The sequence below is a fragment of the Labeo rohita genome, chromosome 6 (genome assembly GCF_022985175.1).
Source record: "Labeo rohita strain BAU-BD-2019 chromosome 6, IGBB_LRoh.1.0, whole genome shotgun sequence".
Classification (NCBI taxonomy): Eukaryota; Metazoa; Chordata; class Actinopteri; order Cypriniformes; family Cyprinidae; genus Labeo; species Labeo rohita.
This window is the reverse complement of record NC_066874.1, coordinates 27,351,255-27,374,116: the sequence shown is the minus strand read 5'-3', so window position 1 is coordinate 27,374,116 and position 22,862 is coordinate 27,351,255. Positions and strand designations below refer to the sequence as shown.

General features: G+C 37.0%; 1 protein-coding gene across 1 annotated transcript in view; it reads left to right on the top strand.

The window, feature by feature from the left end:
• Positions 1-22,231, top strand: part of shq1 (SHQ1, H/ACA ribonucleoprotein assembly factor) — a 45,826-nt gene extending 23,595 nt beyond the window's left edge. Inside the window, exons 11-12 of the mRNA XM_051113430.1 lie at positions 7,419-7,539; positions 21,332-22,231. Of these exons, the coding sequence (XP_050969387.1) occupies positions 7,419-7,539; positions 21,332-21,977 (767 nt within the window). The 3' untranslated portion in view covers positions 21,978-22,231. The remainder of the gene's footprint in view (positions 1-7,418; positions 7,540-21,331) is intronic.
• The last annotated feature ends 631 nt before the right edge of the window (positions 22,232-22,862 follow it).

Below are 22,862 nucleotides of genomic sequence, written 5' to 3'. Positions count from 1 at the left end.
CCCACCTTATTATTTCATATTGAATATTCTGTCACGCTTACATGGAATGTATTGGAATGTCATTTCACGCTACGCTCTTAAAAAAGCTGGGTTAAAAACAACCCAACACTGGGTGAAATATGAACAAACTCAGCGACTAGGTTGTTTTGACCCTGCAGTTGGGTTAAATGTTTAAGCCAGTTTTCCGGGTAGTTTTAATTAACTCAGCTATTACTTAAAAAAACTATATTTCCTGCTTAAAATAATCCCAAATAGGTTGGAAATGAGCATTTATTAATATGTTCAATAAATTGACATTTATTAATATGTTCAATAAATAATAATTAAACAATAAACTTTTTTTTTTTTTTTAAATTGCATTCTTTTCATTATTGCTGATGCCTCTACTAATCATGTGTCTGATTTTTAATTTGCAACTTACTGTGGGTTCATTTTAAACCAGCCATACAGTAATTTTTAAACAATAGTTGAGTTGAATAAAACATTTAACCCAACTGCTGGGTCAAAACAATGCAATCAGTGGGTTTGTCCCTATTTCACCCGGCACTGGGTTGTTTTTACCCCATCATTTTTTAGAGTGTATCTTTACTAGGCTATGTAAAGCTGCGGTTACACTAGACTTTGAGCATTCGAAATTCCCTCAGACTCTGCAGTGGTCGTGATATGACGTCATGCTCTGCAGTGTCTTTTTAAAAACTTAAATTCAACACATAACAAATAATAATACATGCAAAAATATATACACAATCTACTCCACTTTCCTGCAATTTTAAATTTATTAAGTTATTTAATTCAGTTACAAGGTCATACTTTGACGAATGGATCTGCTGTTAGTCACTGTTTCACGTGATGTGCAGGTCATTTGAGTTATTTTTAACCCAAGGGCTGGAAAAATACAGGACAGAACATATGTTGGGTTAATTTTACACAGCAAATTAGATTGTTTATGTAACACAGCATAATGGGTTGATTCATTTTTACTATACTAGCTTATTTTTTATTTCGTACATGACTTAATGTTTACAGATTAACTTAAATTCTCTAAACTTTTGTAAAATACTTTATAGGCATATTTAATATATGCTTACATTTAACCTTGTTTAACAAACACTGGAAGCAAAAATTCACATGTAATTGACAAATCCCTGTTAATCCTGGTGCTGGTTCTCATGCCTGAGCTGGAATAGTGTTCTGTGGTGAGCTTCCAGTGTTGCCAAGTCCATAGCTTCCCGCGGAATTGGGCTACTGTAATACTGTTGCAACGGGTTGTTTTTCGTGTCTGCTGGTTGAAGCGACCTCAATAACTTGTATTGATATTTAGCCACTGGAATGCACAGTTTACTAGGGGAATCCCACCAAAAATGTGTATTTTACCCAAGCGGCAACCTCCCGGTCTCTCTCTTGAAGTGACTAAAACTGCAATTCATTGACTGGCCGCTAGAGACTGGCTGCGAAAGGGAGTCAATCCCATAGACTCACCATGTTAAAATGCCCAACTTTACAGTAGAAAAAAATGTTTACAGGCTGGTACAAAAAGTGTTTTTGGTCTATATAGCTAATTTTGCCCTTCATGTCAACTGTGAGGGGGTTGAATTTTTTTTATGACTCATCCGTTTAAATTATATTAAGCCTTAAAGTTCTGCATAATTTAGAGCGTGGCCACTTGAGTGACAGGTGGATTGCTGCTGTCACCACCGTTGCGCTAGGTGGGCGTGGTTTCAGCAACCGGCTCCACCCACATCCCGCCTCTTTTCCCATTATCTGGGTGTGACGTGCAGTGACGAGATTCCAAGATGGTGACGGGCGACTCCCACCCACTAAGAGCTTCAGAAATGCTCTTCAGAAACCTACAGGTGATGTCACAGACACTACGTCCATATTTTTTACAGTCTATGGTTTTACCCCTGGGCTAGTTTTGAGTAGCAACTTTGAAAACCTGGCAACCCTGGGAACTTCTATCTTCACACCGCCATCCTAGGTTTCATTCATTGCTGAAATGTGATGTGGCTGACTCCATAACCTACCCATAAACGAACAGTAAACAGCTCTGAATAAAATAATTTAATTTATGCAAGGCATCAGGCCATCATGTGAAAAGACAGATGCGACACTCGTTTAGGTGACTCACACCGTGCCCCTGCATGATGCTTTGCATAAAATTGAATGGTATACATCATAGTAACGATTTTATAGTTAAAATAATGTGCACAAACCCAATTTTACCAATGCAATGCATCAATTTGGTGGTGTTTAGAACTGCGCTCTCTCCTGAAGAGAATGCAGAAACTCTGTAATAAAGAACTCAACTGCATGGGTTACATCTGAATCTGGGTAACACAAAAACTACCTAAACAATGGGTAACACAAAACCTACCCAATCACTGAAAAAATAACCCCCCAAAATGAACCAAAAGTCGCAGTTAATTGCATGTACAGTTAATTAATTCCATGAGGCATGAGGAATGAGTAATTCCATGAGATGCATGAGGAATAGTTTAGTGGGCCATGGCAATGCATAGCACTGTTGTATTAACTGTGTTTGCACTGACAGTGTGACAATTAGAGGTGCAGTTGATGCAAATGAACCATTACAAATAATGGGAGAGCATCCCTGTGATCTGCCTGATCAACTATATAGAAACACCTGCTAGCGACCAGCAGCGCATTGACTTGGTGATCTCCTGCAATTAAATCACTGTCAATGCTGAACGCTCCATAATTGGGTTGAAATTGTATTTCAGATTAATTGTCTGCCCTTAGAGGCTTTTAAATGCGCCTTGATAGTATCATATCCATCTTCTCTCTGAGGTTTACTCTTCTCCTCAAGGTACTGATTTTGTAAACACACTGCTGAGTTGTAATCTACTCACTGGCGTATATTTTCACACAGAGCCTGTGACATTTCACTGTAGTCTACAATTTGTAGATTTACAACCATCAAAGCCCCGCGAGCAATAAGGCTCCCGTTTAATGAACGGTAACAGCGGTGTGACTCCCCTCGGAAAGCAGACTGCCCTGTCACACCGTGACTCCTGGGTAATTAATTTGTCGGCGGAACATGAATGGAGGTGTGTATCTGATGTGTGTGTACTCTAATTTGAGGCACTTCGTTTAAGCAGCAGTGAAAGCAAACAGTTGTAGTTAGTAGGAAAACAAACCCATTAATGATGCTGCACGAGGAAAGCCGTGATGGAAATGCTATCCAGGGGTAAATATTTGAACAGCCCTCTGGCAGCTTGTCTGGTTGTTCTCTGAGAGATCCTGCTAAAGCCAACGGGCCCTCAAGGAGATCGAGGAGGGAGACTGTGGTTAACGGCCTAGAAGATGCACTGTGGGCAAATATAAACGCTCATATATAATCTGAACATTCAGAGGCTTGCCTGTATTTCATTTGCTGCATAGCTTGGATTCGGTTTCACTTGTTTGCTCTGCACTGGTATTGGCTTGCCAGTTAGCGCAGCGTTTCCCAACTTTTTGTTGTAGCTACCTCCATATAAAGTGGTGCAAGTCAAAAGTTTACATACACCTTGCAGAATCTGCAAAAAGTTCATTATTTTACCAAAATAAGAGGGATCATAGAAAATGCATGCTACTTTTTATTTATATTTCACATAAAAGATATTTACATGTAGTCAACAACAGAAAATAAGTTTAATTTATAAAAATGCATAAGTTTACATACGCTTGGTTCTTAATACTGTGTTGTTACCTAAATGATCCACAGCTATGTGTGTTTATTTTATTTATTTATTTTTTTAGTGATAGGTGTTCTTAAGTCCCTTGTTTGTCCTGAACAGTTAAATTGCCTGCTGTTCTTCAGAAAAATCTGTTTTTTCAGCATTTTTGTGTGTTTAAACCCTTTCCAGCAGTGACTATATAATTATAAGATCCATCTTTTCACACTGAGGACAACTGAGGGATTCATATGCAACTTTTACAGACGGTTCAAACACTCACTGATGCTCCAGAAGGAAACGCAATGCATTAAGGGCTGGTTTTCAAAAAGTGAAAACTTTTTGAATTTGAAGATTAGGGTAAATTTCACGTATTTTTTCTTCTGAGAAACATGTAAGCATCTTCTGTAGCATCTGAAAGGCAGTACTAAATGGAAAAAAATGATATTTAGGCAAAATAAGAAAAATGTCCACATCTTCATTCTGTTCAAAAGTTTTCACCCCCAAATCTTAATGGATCATTTTTTTTCTTTTGGAGCATTAGTGAGTGCTTGAATCTTCTGTAATAGTTGCATATGAGTCTCTCAGTTGTCCTCAGTCTGAAAAGATGGGTCTAAAAGTCATACATCATTGTTTGAAAGGGTTCAAATATATGAAAATGCTGAAAAACCACCGAATTTGTGGGACCTGATGGATTTTTCTAAAGAACAGCAGGCCGTTTAGCTGTTCAGGACAATCAAGATGGCCATAATAAAAATGCACTGTGTAAATTCAGACAGCTAATTTGCGTACCAACATGGTTGACAGCTGTTAATGCACAATCACCATCTTACATCAACTAACTATAATACTGTATATGATATCCATCCAGAATGAAAGCATAAGCGCTGCACGTTTCAGGGTTTCTTACTGTCACTTTTGATCAATTTAATCAATCAGTTTGATCAATTTAAGCTTCAAACAGCTGTGTACATGTTTTGTCATATAAATATATATTTTGTTTTATCTTCTGGTTTGGAAGCAGGTTCATTTTCATGGCATTTTAAAAACCTCTTCACATCAGTCAGAGCTTGACTTTTTTTTTTTTTTTTTCTTTTTTTGCAAAGTTCCATCGTAGCTTATTGAGATTCATTGTTTTGCTCAGCAGGAATTGTCATCTCTAAGCCAATGTGATCCATCTTAAAAAGTACATTGCCGGTTTCACAATGATAGATGTAGGCCATTTGATGCAGCATAATTTGATGTCAATGTTCTTTAATGTAATTTCTGCAGCTGTTTCTCGAGGTTAGCTGCTTTGTTTAGTCTTGTAAGGGTTTTCCACACAGCTAGCAGTCAGTGTCATCATTTTGTATGATTAATAAATTGGTGGTTTGAGGCTAAATCTTACCAAGCTTGTCAACAACGCATCCAGGTCATATTTCACTCCAAAATCAAAGAAAAAAATGTCTGTTTGATGGACCTTTTATTTTGTTTTGCATTTTTACATGATTTTCATGACAAATGAACACAATTATACTGTCATATTTTATATTATTAAAAAAACAAATCTTACTCCACTCAGAAAGTAGCTGTGTATTCTAATGAAATAGAATGACGTACAAGCAACATGATAATCACATATGACATTGTTAAATGTGACCCTGGACCACAAAACCAGTCTGAAGTAGCATGGGTATATTCGTAGCAATAGCCAAAATTCTCAATTTTTTTTTTTTTATGCCAAAAACCATTAGGATATTAAGTAAAGATTATGTTCCATGAAGATATTTTGTAAATTTCCTACCGTAAATATATCAAAACGTAATTTTTGATCGGTTATATGCATTGCTAAGAACATTTGGACAACTTTAAAGCCGTTTTTCTCAATATTTAGAATTTTTTTTTTTTTTTTTTTTTTTTTTTTTGCACCCTCAGATTCCAGATTTTCAAAAAGTTGACCCTTATGACTGGTTCAGGGTCACATTTTAAAAGTTTTACTAGCGACTGAATCTCTGGAGCCTGTTTTAGAAATAGATCCACATTTCAGGCTCAGATGATTGCCGATTCATGCACTTGATGATTTATTTGTGAAATTAAAAAAAGCTCACCTTTGATGGCCATAAAAATAGGTTTAATTTTCTTTCTTTTGACTTTTCTGATGAAATATGACCTAGGCATGTTTTTTGACAGGCTTCGTGAGATTGTCCTTTTAAACATTGGCACCCCGTGGACCTTTACCATCTGTACTTCCAGGGCCCGAATCTCACCTCGTCACCCCATTCCTCTTCTCTCTCTTCTTTGCTCTCCTCTCCTCAACTTCTTCCCCTGAGACGCCTGATTGCAGCACATGATTAACTGGCTCAACATGCAATCTAAACCCAGCACACACTGCATCGCACAGTCCCACAGCTGGTCTTCGGAAGAATCCAAAGCTTACTTTTCCTCCACTCTCCCAGGGAGCAGTGAAGAAAAGTAGAAAACCCTTCAATTATAGATGGATGGAGGTCAGAGAATGAGCGAGAGAGAGAGAGAGGAAGAATGGGGAAAGACAAGAGTACGGTTCAAGTTCCTGGAGTTTTTCTCACATGTCCTGAAGCTGGAAGCCACGACGGCTTCTCCGGGTAAGAGCTCCAGCTTAAATGGGAACCAAATGTTTGTGTAAGGCTTTCCTCGGTGCGAGTGCACTGTTTGTTTTCTGAGGCGGCTGGAATGTCTCCACCGGCTGCCAGGCTATTCTGTGGGCGGCTTGAGAATCCTCACGGCCCTTCTTTCGCTTCACAACTGAGCCCGTTGAGTTGCGCTGAGGGGATATTTTTGCACCTTATTTGGGAGATGGGTGTTATGACAACAAATATCATCGCTGTGGCACGGTGCCCTTAAGGTGTTTGTGTGTTTGTGGGTGTGTTTTGGAAGCATCTGCCAGAAAACAAAATGCAGTCATCTTCCTGAGTGTTCAAAAAGCATCTGCTCAGCACGGATTTCCCATTTTGCGCCAACAAAAGTTGCACAATTGATCACTTACTAAGCTGTCTTCGCTGCAAAAAATACTAAAAAAATAAAAACTTTTATCAGCGTTTGTGTTGTTTTCTGGTTTTAAAAAAATCAAGCATCCTTAAAATAAAACAAATTTACTGTCAGAATTTACACTACCAGTCAAAAGTTTTTGAACTGTAAGATTCAGCAAGGATGCTTTAAATAATTTCCATACAGATAAATGCTGTTCTTCCGAACTGTCTATTCATCAGAGAAACCTGAAAAAATTCTACATAATAATAATTTTTAAAAAAAATGAAATCTAAATATTAGAATGATTTCTGAAGGATCATGTGACTGGAGTAATGATGCTAAAAATTCAGCTTTGAAAACACAGGAATATGTTAAACATTTTAAAATAGATTCAAATTGAAAAAAGAGTTATTTTAAATGGTAAAAATATTTCACAATTTTACTGTTTTTGCTGTTCTTTGGATCAAATAAATGCAGGCTTAGTGAGCAGAAGAGACTTCTCTAAAAACATTAAAAATCTTACTGTTCAAATACTTTTGACTGGTAGGGGATATCAAACTGTTTTCAGGGAAATTTCTTTTGTTACCCCGTTGTTAGATATATGCTGAAAACAAGAAAAAAGTTTTCTAAAGACAAAAATGCTGATTAAGAAAATATTTTTACATATAAATATTTTTATGAGAATGCTCATTTAGTTTAGTCTTAATAAAAACATCCTTGTGTTTTAATCCTGATTTACTGCTCGTTTCTTTGTCACAGGCAAGGCCTGCGTCCTGAAGTGTTTGCTGGCCATCCATAAGATCTTCCGGGAGAACGATCCGGCCTATATCCTCAATGACCTCTACATCACAGACTACTGCATCTGGATCCAGAGGGTCAAGTATGTTGAGTCCAGTACAATGTTGCCTAAATCTAAATGTTGCCAACCTGAAATTACCTGGGTCCAAAATTTGATTGTCTTCTGTCCATACACCATGTGTGAAAAGAGATATGAGATATGCTCCAGACATGTTTTTGTCAGATTTTGTGAGATTGAACTTCTTAGCCACAATGCAAAACAAGCAACAGTGTGACAAAAAAAGTCCACACTATCCATTTTAGTTCAGTCTCTTCTAGTTAAACAGAACCTCAGTGCATGAACTTGATTCATGATGAATGGTATTGCAATCATGATTTCTGGCCATTTTTTGTAATCACTTCCACGATTTCCAATGCAAAATACAGCCGGTGCATAATTCAGTAATGAGATATACTCTGCTTCCCGGCTGGTGTTCAGTTAAAGTTGTATGCTTGTCTATAAGAGTCCTGTTGAAAAATGTTCATCTGAAGTTGTAGGCCCGGTGCCCAGACGCGATAAATGTCCTTCGGGGATTATGGCGAAATTTTTCAGTCCTATGTTTTGCCAAAGTGTAGATTTTCTGGCAAGGACGCAGCCTTGACAGCTAATTAATAATGGATGTGTAAAATGGCAGAGTTTAAATGTGCCTGTTTTCTCAATGAGACAAAGGGAGCAAATGAGGAGACTCTTTGTCCAGAGAACTGCACAGTTCCAGCATCAATGTGCAGGAAAACTTAATCAGGCTTGCTGGGCCTCTAAAATAAAAGGACAAAGCACGATCCTGTGTTAATTTCGTCCTCTTCTTCTTTAAATAAAATGAACATGAAGTATTAAAAACTGGGGGAACAAAAAGTGTCCTTAGGGTGACCGTGCACCTTGTTCTCCATGGATCACTAAATGCATCATCAGAGGCATCAGTAGCATTGACCTGCAAATGAATGCTTGTGTTCCTCTGTTCCTCTCGCTCTTCAGCACGTTATTGAACAGAACAAAAGAAAAGCAGACCGGAGAGCTGTTGAAAGGCACCGCTTGCAGGATCTGCGACAGCACTCTAGTGCCGCTGATGTATCTTAGTCATACTTGCCTTGAGGCATTTGACATCTCTCAACATCACGCTGAAAATTGATTTCCAGTTTGCATCCTTTTAGAGTATCTTTAGTTGTCTTGAAATACTGCTGCAAACTTTTCCTTTGAGTTCAGACAAAGCCCCTCTTGTCATGGGAAGTGACTGCAGGAGACTTGCTCCTCCTTTTAAGTGCTGGAGCGTTTGATCAAATCCCCACTGCTCTGGTTTGTGTAGACAACTCCCTGTTATCATAGCAGGTTTGTTGTGACAGCGTTTTCAACATCTGACATATCCTCTGTCAGATTATTTAAACAATTCTCTCTTCCAAAAAAATCCTCCCAGAAGGACGCCCCAGTCCAGTTATCTGAGCAAGTTATCTTTGGCTGCGTTCACACAGCGGTAGAATGCACTTGTCAGTCTTTTTTTAGAATGCTAAATTGTCGCAGAGCTGGGCAAAATCTGTCTATCCATCTCTCTGTAGAATATTGTTTTATAATCCCATCCATCTATCCGGATATTTTTCTATTATTCCATCTATCTGTATGTTCTATCTGTCTGTCTATCTATCTATAGAATACTGTTATATCATTCCATCTGTCCATCCATATATTGTTCTTTCATTTTATCCATCCATCCATCCGTATATATTTTTCTATCATTCCATCCATACATCCATCCATATTTTGTTCTATCATTCCATCCATCCATCCATCTATCCATACATTACATCGTTCCATCCATCGATTTCTCCCACCCATCCATCCTTCTGTACAGTACATTTCTTTATCATTCCACATCCATTCTTCCATCTGTATATTGTTCTTTCATTCCATCATTTCATCCATCCATCCATCCATCCATCTATTGTTCTATCGTTCTATCCATATATTTTTCTATCTATCATCCATCCGTCCGTCTGTCCATCCATCCATCCGTATTTTTTCTATCCATCCAACCATCCATCCATCCATCATCTGTCCACATATTTTTCCATCCATCCATCCATGTTTCTCTGTCCATCCATCCATCCATCCATCCATCCATCCATCCATCTATTGTTCCATTGTTTCATCCATCCATCTATTGTTCCATCATTCCATCCATCCATATATTTTTTTTATCTATCATCCATCCATCCTTTTGTCCGTCCATCCAGCCATATTTTTTCTATCCATCCATCCATATATTTTTCTCTGTCCATCCATCCATCCATCCATATATTTTTCTATCCGTCCATATATTTTTCAAACGTTCCATCTATCTATCCATCCATCCATCTGTCTGTCAATATATTTTTCTATCATTCCATCCATCTTTCTGTCCATATATTGTTCTGTCATTCCATCCGTCCGTATATTCATCCATGTATTCTGTTGTTCCATCCATCTGTCCATCCATATATTGTTCTATTGTTGCATCCATCCATCCATATATTTTTCTTTCGATCCATCCATCCATCTGTCCATATATTTTTCTATCCATCCATCAGTCCGAATATTTTTCTTTCATTCCATCCATCCTTCCAAATAGTGTTCTACCCTTCCATCCATATATTTTTCTATTGTTCCATCCATCCATCTATCCATATATTCTATCGTTCCATTCATTCATATGTTGTTCCATCATTTTATCCATCTGTCCGTATATTGCCTTTCCATCCATTCCTCCGTATATTGTTCATTGTTCTAACCTGTTCCTGCAGGTTTTGGTGTGAAATATGACACAAGTATGTAGTAAATTAACCACTGACTGTGTGAAAGTAGCCTTTGTGAGATCTCTAGATTATAGATGTTATCCAGGCTCGTCTGTGGCAGCAGTTCCTCCTCAAATCTCTTATCGGCAGTCAGACGCGATCAGCTGCTCATGATGAATGCTGGGATTAATAAATGCTGCCCCTGCGGGAATGATTTATAGTGTCTCTCTGCAATCCAACCGGCATTCTTACTCTTGAAGTCCTCCCGACTGCCGGAATGTCGTGCTCAAATTTATGATGTCTTAAAGACTTCAAGTGTGATTTAAATCTCTGAACGGGCCCCCCGATCAACAATGAAACAAAGTGGATTGAGTTAGACACTCCTCTTTTTGGCTGTTTGACTGATGTGGCTCCATGAATTCATGGTCCGTCGTTCTGATGGCAAAATGCCTGACAAGTAGCCATCATCACTCAGACCTTTTGTCGGAATAGTGTCAGGAAACTTGTTCCATATCCATCAGCTATTGCAGAGGTTCCCAGCTTCCCCTTAGCTGAACCTTTATTTATTCAATAATATTCTGTAATGATTTAGTCATTTACTCATGGTGTTCCAAACATTCATGCTGTTATATTTTTCTGTGGAACACAAAATTACATTTTTAAAGAATCTTCACATGCATTTTTCCATTCAATGTCAATTTTTTTGTCGTCGCAGACTGTCAAGCTTCACAACTGAGAACAATCAACATAAAAGTAGTCAAATATTCTCTACACAAAGTTTTGATATGGCTTCAGAAGACTTGCAGGAACTTATAGGAAGTTGTATGGACTTTCTTTTTGGAGTTTGACAGTCCTAGTCAATATAAAATGACGGTTGTATTATGGAATTATGAAAAGGTTCTATTTTAATGGCATTAATTTAAAAAAAAAAAAAAGAAAAGAAAAGGAAAAAAATAAGCATTTTTATTTTATTTAGTTTAGCATTTTGGTTGTTTACAACTTCTAGTGACCTGAACTAGTGAACTTCTGGTGAACTCATGATTGGGAAACAGGAATATGTAATGTTTGGAAATGAAAACACACTGATAAAATAGCTTCCTTTTGTTGATATCCGGAGGTTCATATGTGTTCAAAACAACAGTTGTTGAGGAGACCAAGAAAAGCAGTTTTGTGTAAACAAATATCTAGCATGGAATGATCTCATAGCTCTAGAGAGACTAAAATCATACAAAATATTGTCTACAGACATTAGCTAGGCTGCAAAACTTCCATACAGTATACTTTTACAAATGTCACCATATAGCAGCTCTGCAGTCAGTTACGGTTAGTGCAGATGAACTTCAGTTACACATTTCAGTGTGGCTTCAATGTGTGCAAAGCTCTGAGATTCAGTGCCAGACTACTGAGACCACTGGCATTTTCTTATCTTTTCATTTCCCTCCCATCCAGCATTCAGAATCACTCCGGTGAGTCTTCGGCCAGTTCAAAAAACAGATAAGATAAGGTGTAACTTACTGTGTTTCACTAAGTGCAATGAAGTGGTTATCTGACAGAGCCTTGCTTTTTTTTTTATTTTCCCTTTGTGTTCAAACTCCTTAATTGGGTCAGTCGGATTCCGAACGGCAACCATGGCAACCTGTTAAAGGTGAGCTTAAGGGTTTATCTTTTGACAGGATGAGAAAGTTGCTTTCTCTGACATTGAGAAACGACACATTGTCCAAGTATTGACGCTCAGCCAAGTGTTTTTCTCCAGGGACTCGAGCCTCTGGCTTGAGGGTAAGGAGGCCTCCAGGGGCCACATGGGTCAGGGGTTTCGTAAAGCTTTGTGGTCAGTTGCCCCAGAGTGGACGTTACTGTTGTCAATTAGTGTTAAATCACGACAGAGTAAAGAGGTGTGGGAACTGTTTTCACTGCTTGCTTCAGTAGCTAAGTGAATTGAGAAGTCCCCCTTTAGGACTGAGGGAAATCAGGCTTAAAATATCTTGGTTTGGTGTGTGTGCATGTTAATAGCGCTGTTTAGATTATTAATGATTGCTGTCACTTCAGTTTGGATGGCTTTGAGTTTGATTGTGACCTTTTTGGCTTTGTTCTCTGACATTTCACTAGCTTGCCGTCCAATTCGAGAGGTTTACTTCAGATCATACTGATCACAGCTTTGGTGTTGTTTGGGAAAAATGTGCATAGACTGCATGTTGATTAGGAAAATGAATTAATATTGTTGGACTGGACTGACAATTTTGGGATTTAGTATCACAAAGTTTTTAGTTACCAATGCCAAAGTAGAAGAACCTGCAGGTGAATATGCCCCCCCCCCCAGGATTGATTTTATGCAATTGAAATTGTATGATAATAGGAGTTTGCTAGGTAGAGGCTGATTTCAATATAGTTTTTTGTAGCTAATACTATCTGCTACCACGGGGCTATCAGCGCTGACATATGTATTATGAAAATAATATTATGTATTTTTTGTTTAAGCTTAAAATATTATGTCAAGCATTTGTGTTTTTGTGTTCTTATGTAAAATTGTGAATAATTACAGCATGTAAAATTATTAATTTACCTGTAAATACTATTCTTTCCTAGTGAATGCACTGTAGACTGGTCCAATAATTACAGTTGAAACCAGATATTTACATACACCTTGCAGAATCTGCAAAATGTTCATTATTTTACCAAAAGAGGAGGGGTCATACAAAATGCATGTTTTTAATTTAGTACTGACCTGAAAAAGATATTTCAGATAAAAGATATTTAGTCCACAAGAGAAAATAATAGTTAGATTTACAAAAATGGCCCCGTTCAAAAGTTTACATACACTTGATTTTTCACACTCTGTTGTTACATGAATGATCCACAGCTGTGTTTTTTGTTTAGTGATAGTTGTTCAGGAGTCCCTTGTTTGTCCTAAAAAATTAAACTGCCCGCTGTTCTTCAATATCCTTCAGGTCCCACAAATCTTTGGTTTTTCAACATTTTTGTGCATTTGAACCCTTTCCAACAATGACTGTATGATTTTGAGGTCCATCTTTTCACACTGAGGACAACTGAAGCACTCGTATGCATCTATTACAGAAGGTTCAAATGCTCACTGATGCTTCAGAAGGAAACACAATGCATTACGCTGGGGGGTGAAAACCTTTTGAATTTGAAGTTTAGAGTAAATTTAACTTATTTTGTCTTCTGGGAAACATGCAAGAATCTTAATGCATTATGTGTCATTCTGGAGCATCAGTGAGCATTTGAACCTTCTGTAATAGTTGCATCTCAGTTGTCCTCAGTGTGAAAAGATGGATCTCAAAACCATACAGTCATTGTTGGAAAGGGTTCAAATACACAAACATGCTAAAAAAACAAAAAACAATTGTGGGACCTAAAGGATTTTTCTGAAAAACAGCAGACAGTTTAACTGTTCAGGACAAACAAGGGACTCATCAATAACTATATTAAAACAAAAAAAAACACAGCTGTGGATCATTCAGGTTACAACACAGTATTAAGAATCAGGCGTATGTAAACTTTTGAAAGGGGTCATTTTCATAAATTCAGCTATTATTTTCAATATGTAAATGTCTTTTATGTGAAATATCTTATTCAGGTCAGTACTAAATAAAAAAATAACATGTATTTTGTATGATCCCTCTTATTTTGATCAAATAATTAACATTTTGCAGATTCTGCAAGGTGTATGTAAACGTCTGGTTTCAACCGTATATGGAAGATATTAATATATCAATATCATGATTATCACTTGAGTAGTGTTTTGGTGGTCATGTGATTGCAACATTATATATATTTTTAGACAACTGATGGAAACAAAGAAAAAAAGTGAATTTCTTTATTTTTTTTAAAATCTTTTGTAAGCAGAAGTACAGTTTTAAGTTCTATGAGAGTCTTACTTTGTATATTATATGAGTTCTATGATTTAAAAAAAAAAAAAAGTCCTGGACATGTATACTATCCTTTCTCTGTATGACAGTCTCATAGTCTTGTTTGAGTGCTTGAGATATGAGAGAGAGAGAGAGAGAGAGAGAGAGAGGGAGGGAGGGAGGATTGAAGTGTCCCGCTGGTGTGAGGAAAGTGATCCTGGTCTTAGAGCTCACACAGATAAGTGGATCATATTCCCTCTCAGTGTGTGGTTTAGCGGCATTTGAACACTTTGGCTTGTACAGTCAGTCTGCGCAGTGACTTTGCTCTCTCCCCTTCCAGTGTCCCAGAATCCTCTTTTCTTTTAATATGCGAAAAGCTGAATGAAGCACAATTTTGTAAAATGTATACCTAGAGTACACCACAAGCTACTTAAAAATGAATGAATGTAAATCTAGTGAGAGCTTGATTGAAATGTGTCCAACTTATATTTCAGCCTTAAAATGAATCATTTACGTAGTTTCAATGACTGAATCTGTGCGAATATCATTTTAAATGTTCTCATGACTAATTATCTTGTTGAAAAGTCAGAAGTACATTTCATCCTTGTGTGTCCTTGATTTATATATGGTAAGAGCTTAATGTAGACACAGTCCGAGAGCTTTGTTTGAAGTAGACGAGTAATTCACCACAGGTTCACCCCGTCTCTCTAGACATAAAGGTCTCCGCTATTTTCTCAAGCTGCCTCTAGTGTGTCTTTGTTGCGGCAAGCTTGTTTTTATTTCCCCCTTCTCCCAACCTTGAAAGCCGCCCCTTCTCGGTTAATTAAGGCGAACCACAACAGTGCCATCGTAATGACTGAATTGTGTACAACATTATCCTTCGCCCCAAAAGGGGCCTTTGTTTCCACCGCAAGCATGCATTCTCTCACCACAGCAGTGAAGGAGGAGAGGGAGAGATAGAGACGCAGAAACAAGCGAGCCTCTACAATGCTAACTCAATAATGACTTCCCACGGGGAGAAAACGAATATGGCAAATGTTTGAAGCACCGCCGCCACTGCTACGGTACTTCCACCAATCGCATTACTCCAGGAAGTGCTTAATAGTTTTATGGACCTTCTTTCTTTTACTGAGAGCACATGGTGCTTTTCAGAGAACTTGCAGGGTTTTAAATTAACCAAGGGTCAGGCCAATATAACTCTAAAAATGTTTGTTTTTTGTTTGTTATCTGATATTTGATAGTGTTATAGTTATGGACATCTGAAGAAACTATAGTGACCTGTAGCTGTCAGATGTCTGTATTTGTAGGTGTTGTTGCTAATATGAAGTAGTTTTTTTAAGGAATCAGCTGAACATGCATAAAACCTACAAAAAAATTTGAAAGTATAGTTCACCAAAAAATGGTAACTCTATCATTAATTACTCACCCTTATGTCGTTCCAAACCCGTAAGACGTTTGTTCATTTTCAGAACACAAATTAAGATATTTCTGAGGAAATCCAAGAGCTTTCTGACCCTGCATAGACAGCAATGCAAAGACCATGTTCAAGGCACAGAAAGGTAGTAAGGACATCGTTAAAATAGTCCATGGGTTACAGGTTTAGAACAACATGAGAGTAATTAATGACAGATTTTTCAGTTTTGGGTGAAACATCCCTTTAAAATGTATTCTAGCAGAGCATTTTGATTTTTTTTTTTTTTTTTTTTTTTTTTTGGCCATCAATTCAAGCTAGTCATATAATTTCATGTCTTGATGTCAAATTCTTTAAAGCTGAGAAAAGAACAAATTGTAAACTGATTTTATTAGTCAGCATAATCACATTGACCTTTATGCAGGTTGAAGACTTGCTTTTTGTTACTTTTATTACTTTTGTTTTTTTATTAACATCGTATGTTGGGTCAAATGTATGTGTGTGTGTGCTGTTTCTGAGTAGAAGCAGGAGAATATTGTGAGTCTTCAGTGAGACATGTTCCAGAAATCAATCTAATGTGCTGATTTGCTGTTCAAGAAACATTTCTTATTATCAGTGTTGAAAACAGTTGAGTTGCTTAATATAGTTGTGGAAAGCGTGAGACAGGATTGTTTGGGATTCTTTAAATAAAAAATAGTTTAAAGATTTTTTTTATTATTAATTTAATTTATTTTATTATTATTTATCAATTTATCATATTATTTAATTTATATTAATTTATTAACTACAGTTGAGGTCAAAAGTTTACATCCCCCTTTCAGAATCATTAAAAATGTTAATTATTTTACCAAACTAAGAGGGATTGTACAAAATGCATGTTATTGTTATTTAGTACTGACCTGAATAAGATATTGCACATAAAAGATGTTTACATATAGTCCACAAGAGAAAATAATAGTTGAATTTATAAAAGTTTACATACCCTTGATTCTTAATACTGTGTTGTTACCTGAATGATCCAGACTTGTGTTTTTGTGATAGTTGTTCATGAGTCCCATGTTTGTCCTGAACAGTTAAACTGCCTGCTGTTCTTCAGAAAAATCCTTCAGGTCCCACAAATTCTTTAGTTTTCCAGCATTTTTGTGTATTTGAACCCTTTCCGACAATGACTGTATGATTATAAGGTTCATCTTTTCACACTGAGGACGACTGAGAGACTCGTATGCAACTATTACAGACGGTTCAAATGCTCACTGATGCTCCAGAAGAAAAAAAAAAAAAAAAAAAAAAATGCATTAAGAGCCGAGGGGTGAAAACTTTTGAATGGAACTTTTTGAATGTACATTTTTCTTACTTTGCCTAAAGATCATATTTTGTCATTTAGTACTGCCCTACAGAAGATAGTTACATGTTTCCCAGAAGACAAAATAAGTTCAATTTACCTTAATCTTCAAATTCAAAAAGTTTTCACCCCCGGCCCTTAATGCATTGTGTTTCCTTTTGAAGCATCAGTGAGCGTTTGAACCTTCTGTAATAGTTGCATATGAGTCCCTCAGTTGTCCTCAGTGTGAAAAGGTGGATCTCAAAATCATACAGTCATTGTTGGAAATGTTTCAAATACACAAAAATCCGAAAAAACTAAGAATTTGTGGGATTTTTCTGAAGGACAAACAAGGGACTCGTGAACAACTATCACTAAACAAAAAAACAGCTGTGGATCATTCAGGTAACAACACAGTTTTCAGAATTAAGGGGATGTAAAATTTTTTATAAATTCAACTATTATTTTATCTTTAATATATGTAAACTTTTATGCAAAATACAGTATCTTATTCAGATCAGTACTAAATAAACAATAACATACATTTTGTATGATCCATCTTATTTTGGTAAAATAATTAACATTTTTAATGATTCTGAAAGGGGGATGTAAACTTTTGACCTCAACTGTAATATAGATAATAACATAGAACTTTAACAGTCTTTACTGTCACTTGTGATCACTTTAATGCATACTTGCTGAATAAAAGCATTAATTTCTTTCCAAAACAAAAAACTTGTAGTAGAGATGATTCACTGAAATTATTCACAAGCACTTTCTGTTTAGCTTTCGAAAAAAAGAAAAGGCCACTCCCCTGTTTACAGAACATACATTATTGTTGACATTTCTCAAGACATCAAACATTCTCAAGATGTTTTATCTGTGGTATTCTCAGAAAATAATTTGTAGCACCTTCAAGGCCTGTTTGTGTATTACATAAGTCATTGAAAAGCATCCAACTGGTTTTGCTTCTCCATCTAACCATGACTTTTCCTCGACATATCACAGACCGCCTCTTTATCTCAGATAAGCACTTTCTGAAGGCGCCAAGCATACTTGTGACTAAAGCGTTGTGTACACAGTATCCTCCTGAGACCATAGCGCTGCTCTCCTGCTAGGAATCCCTGTCCGCCGGCGGTGCGGGACATCATTAGGCTTGCGCGGTGATAACGAGGCATCTTGGTTCTCAGCGGTGGGTTAATTGAAGCACAGAGTACGGCGAAGCACGTCAATAGAAACGGGGGCGGCGCAGACTTGCTTGCTTTATCCTTTTTGTGAATGACCACGACCTCGAAACCGTCAGGGAGCGTGACCCCCCCGTTCGCTCGCTAATCACCATGGTGATGAAGGATTTCAGCAGCTCGCAACTCTGAATAGTGGCCACTTGAGTTTTGGCAGCACCCGGTCGCATTTGCTACATGAATAATATATGCCTCGAGGCCCCTTGTAGTACTGGGATCTTTGCATTGAGTGTATTGTAGCAATATATTTTTTTTCCTCCTGAATGCTTTGTCAGGTCGCTTTGCATATTGCTTATCCCCAGGGGAACCTTGTGGCGGCATGCAGTATTAGTGAAACTCAGATTGATGTATTTATTTTAGTGTCCAGACGTTTAATATTGCATGCATTACATGCATTGTCCATGATTTGTTACAGAAGTTTTCTATTTTAAATAAATGCTGTTCTTTTTAATGTTTTATTCATCAAAGATTCCTGGAAAAATTATTGCAGGTTCCAAAAAAAAAATATTACGCAGCAGCGCTGTTTCCAACTCTGATAGTAAATCAGCATATTAGAATGATTTCTGAAGGATCATGTGACACTGAAGACTGGAGTAATGATGCTGAAAATTCATCATTGCGTCAGAGGAATAAATTCTATTTTAAAGTATATGAAAATAGAAAACCACTATTTTAAATTGCAATAATATTTTACAATATTACTGTTTTTTCTGTACTTTTAATTAAATAAATGCAATTTTTTTTTTTCTTTCTTTCTTTCTTTCTGTAATGACTACTGGCTGCATGTTACATCACCTAATTAATAATCATCAGCCATGCTTGTTCCCCACTTTTCGGGTCATTTCTACACTCTTGTTAAAACTTTGCATGTTGATACTTTTCAGCTGATTTATTGGCTGAGTACATATGTGTTTAGTCTCTCTGGTTAATGTTTATATCAGTCTAAATAGGTACTTGTAAAGTGTCTGTTGTAAAATGAGTTCTCCACTAGCTGATAAGCATGCGCTGAGGTCCTAGAGTTCTTTCTACAGTAGCCATGGAGACATCTGTATTGTGAACTGAATACTAAAATATACTCTGCCACATTTCGCTCAACTGCCAAATCCAGTTTTTTTGGATCATAAAAACATGTCGCCTGTAAATGAATTATTTAAGGATTTGTTTGAGCCAGAAATGAAGATTCTGTCATTTTCTCACCTTCATGTCATTTTAAACCTGTATGGTTTTCTTACTTCAACAGAGCGTGAAGGTACACTACAATTTGAAAAGTGTGGGGTCAGGAATATTTTTTTTGTTTTGCTTTTCTGAAAAAAAGGATACTTTTAATCAGCATAGATGGATTGAATTGATCATAAATGACAATTTTATTTCAAATAAATGCTTTTTTTTATATCTGTTCATCAAAGAATTCTAAATAATTATCACGGTTTATGTAAGGAATAATTGACGACGGGCCGTTGAATTCATAAGGGATAATCAACGGTTTGCCGTGCATTAAAGGATTTTAAATGCACGACGTGGAGGCTAACAACCACCCGACGCGAAGTACATTTAAAATCCTTTCCAAGCCCTTGATTATCCCCCTTATTCCATGGTCATTTGCAAATTTATAGACAAGTTAAAACTAGTATTGCTCTTTGCAGCAAAATATTTGATTTTGGGTAATGGGTAAATAATGGGTAAAAATGACAGTTATTTTCGTACGTTATGGCACATTATCTCTAACATTCTGCCAGCATCAAATCAGACACAGAGATGAAATAGTGCGGTAAGATCACATTTATTTGAATGGATTATAGCATTTATTTCAATGAATTATCAATCGAGAGCGAGAGAAAAAGAAGGCGAGAGAGAGAAAGAGATGACAGTTGTGTCTGTTACCTGCTGCGTGTTTGCGCATCTCTCTCTACAAACTAATTAATTCAAAAACAGCGGTTTTACGACCTCGTTGCTGAGGAATATAATGTAGTGATCTAGTATCTAGGCTATTTTATTATTGAGAATCACATGGAAGCTTTTATGTATGCGTGCACGCAACGCAATGCGATCTCCGACCTCTCTCTGTGTGTGTGTGTGTGCGTTTGTGTGCGAGTGATGTGTGTGTGCGTTTGTGTGCGAGTGATGTGTGTGTGTGTGTGTGTGTGTGTGTGTTTGTGTGCATCAGTTAAAGCAGCGCATTAATATAGAACGGTGATTAAACTGACTTGGAACTACCTGTGCATTAAATGGTTTTACTGCATACCTGCCAGCCAATCAGAATCTAGTATTCAGACAGACCATGGAATAAATTAAAATATTAATCAGCACAACTGTTTTTAACTTTGATAATAATAAAGGTTTCTTGAACACCTAATCAGCATATGCAGCATAAGACTGGAGTAATGGCTGCTGAAAATTTACCTTTACCAGCTTTGCTATCACCGGAATAAATTACATTTTTAAATATATTTTTATAGATTTAAATATATTTAAATTTCAAAATATTGCTGTTTTTACATCATTTTTGATCAAGTAAATGCAGCATTGATGAGCATAGGAGATGACTTAATTTTTATTTTTTTAAATCTTACCAACCCCAAACTTTTTTAATGTAGATATTTAACAGAATGTTCATGCTGCTCCTTAAATATGCAAAGTAAATAAAGGGTGAGCTACTGAGCTCAAAAAAATGACAAAAAGCACCATAAATGTGGCCTATGCAACTTAGTTCAAGTTATTAGAATATAATTAGGTTCACATAGGAGTAAGGTACAGTTAACAGTTATAACTTCAGAAGACTTGACATGTAGCACATAAGTCACATGAAACACTTTCACAGTGATTTTATGGCACTTTGAGACTTTAAGATTTTAATGCTCACCAAGCCTGCATTTATTTGATCCAAAATACAGCAAAGGCAGTAATATTGTAAAATATTTGTACTATTTAACAGCTTTCTATTTGAATAAGTTTTCAAATGTAATTTATTCCTGTGATCAAAAAAAATGAGCTGTTGTACCCCTAAAGGTGCAATTATTGCACAATTTTTCAGAGAATGTTGGATATTCTGCTAGTTATCCTGGTTTGTGAAGAAAAGACAATCATACAAGGATGAGTATGTGATACAAACATTTCAATCTTCCATGTTATTTACAGACAGTAAGCCACTTGACAGATTTTTAAATGCACAAGTCCAATCACAAGTATCTTTTTATTTAATAAGCTCAATTGAATGTTATTTCTTTTTTCCTCACCAGATCCAAACATGTGCTTGAGCTGGCCGAATCCTTACATAAAGCCAAACTGCAGAAGAACAATTTAGACCTAGAGCTAGACATACTCGAACAAGCTGCAGAACTTGCAGTGAAGGAGGAAGCAGACGAAGAAGACGACAGCGATGATGAGGAGGACTCTAGCAGTGATGGTGACTCTGAGGAGGAGGAAGAAAGTGAGAGTGAGGAAGAGCAGCCTGAAGAAAAAACAGCAAACAACCAAACAGAACCCAGGCCTCTTGAACCTCAGATCAGCTGTGGAATTCTGAAGGAAGATGCTTTGACTGATGCTTCCCTCCTTCGTGTTGAGCTCCAGCGAGAGCCCAGACAGTTGATTGAGGAGCTGGGAGAGAGGCTGGAGGCGGGGCTGACAATTCAGGAGGATGTGCCTCGGGAAAGACGCTCTATTAGCGGCAGTAACACAGAGGGAGAGGGGGAGAGAAAGAGCGAGGGAGACTATTACCATCAGTGTCGAGCTGAAACGGAACGAGACGCCACGAAAGCAGCAACCAGTAGAGAGCTACTTAATCCGTGCCTTCAGAGGAATCCACTGCGTATCATAAGCACTGATGAACTGGACAGTGACGATGATGGAGACCTACTTCTTACAGTGGGAAAAGAAGGACCTTAGTGGGAGTATTATTGCTTGGACATTAGGATTGCTTCACACTAAGACTAACGGATGTATCCTTAAATCAGTCAAAGAACTTGTGCTTTTTCGTGGATTTATGTTGTAAAAAATGACAGTTTTATTTGTGGCATTGTCGTACTTGCTTGTTTCGCAGTGCCAGTGCTATTGAAAATATATAAGACTTCATTTCCATTGTACATTCATGTCATTCTGGGTAGTTTTATATTAAACATTTATTGCATATAAAATTTTTCTTATATTTTTTTAATATATATAAATGCGTAAAAATGTGTGTGTGTGTATATATATATATATATATATATATATATATATATATATATATAGTTTTAAGGGCAACAAATAGTGCATCCCTTTTCATACTAGTTAAAGGCTTCCTTTGCAAAACAGCACATCAGCAATTCTTTTTTAAAATATGCAGTGTTGTCTTCCAAATAATACACATTCAAGGCAAATGTCTCCATTCCTGTGGTACTTCTGAGAGATTTTTGGGGTTCTTTATCTGTATGATCTTTTGCAGAGAATTTCTGCTGTGTGTGATGCTGCTGTTATTTACATGCATCCTGTTTGCGGTGAAGCGTGATCTATCGGGTGTCAGTCCTCCACTCTGATGAGTGTAAGATTAGCATGTTTGGGTTGAACGTTATAATTTCCTTGGAAGTCAAGGAGTAGGAGGTGGTCGTTTGACGATAGCAGAAAAAAAGTGGGGGTGTGGGTTTATCAACAGGAAATGTTAGTTACAGCCGTCTCTTCAGAAAAATGTTTCTGTTACCATCCTGCTAGCAAGATAACTAAAGACATGCGCTGTTAGGGGCCTGTTTTCGTTTGAATTTTTGTTCTGCTGAAGTGTTTTGTGCTTGTAAAACT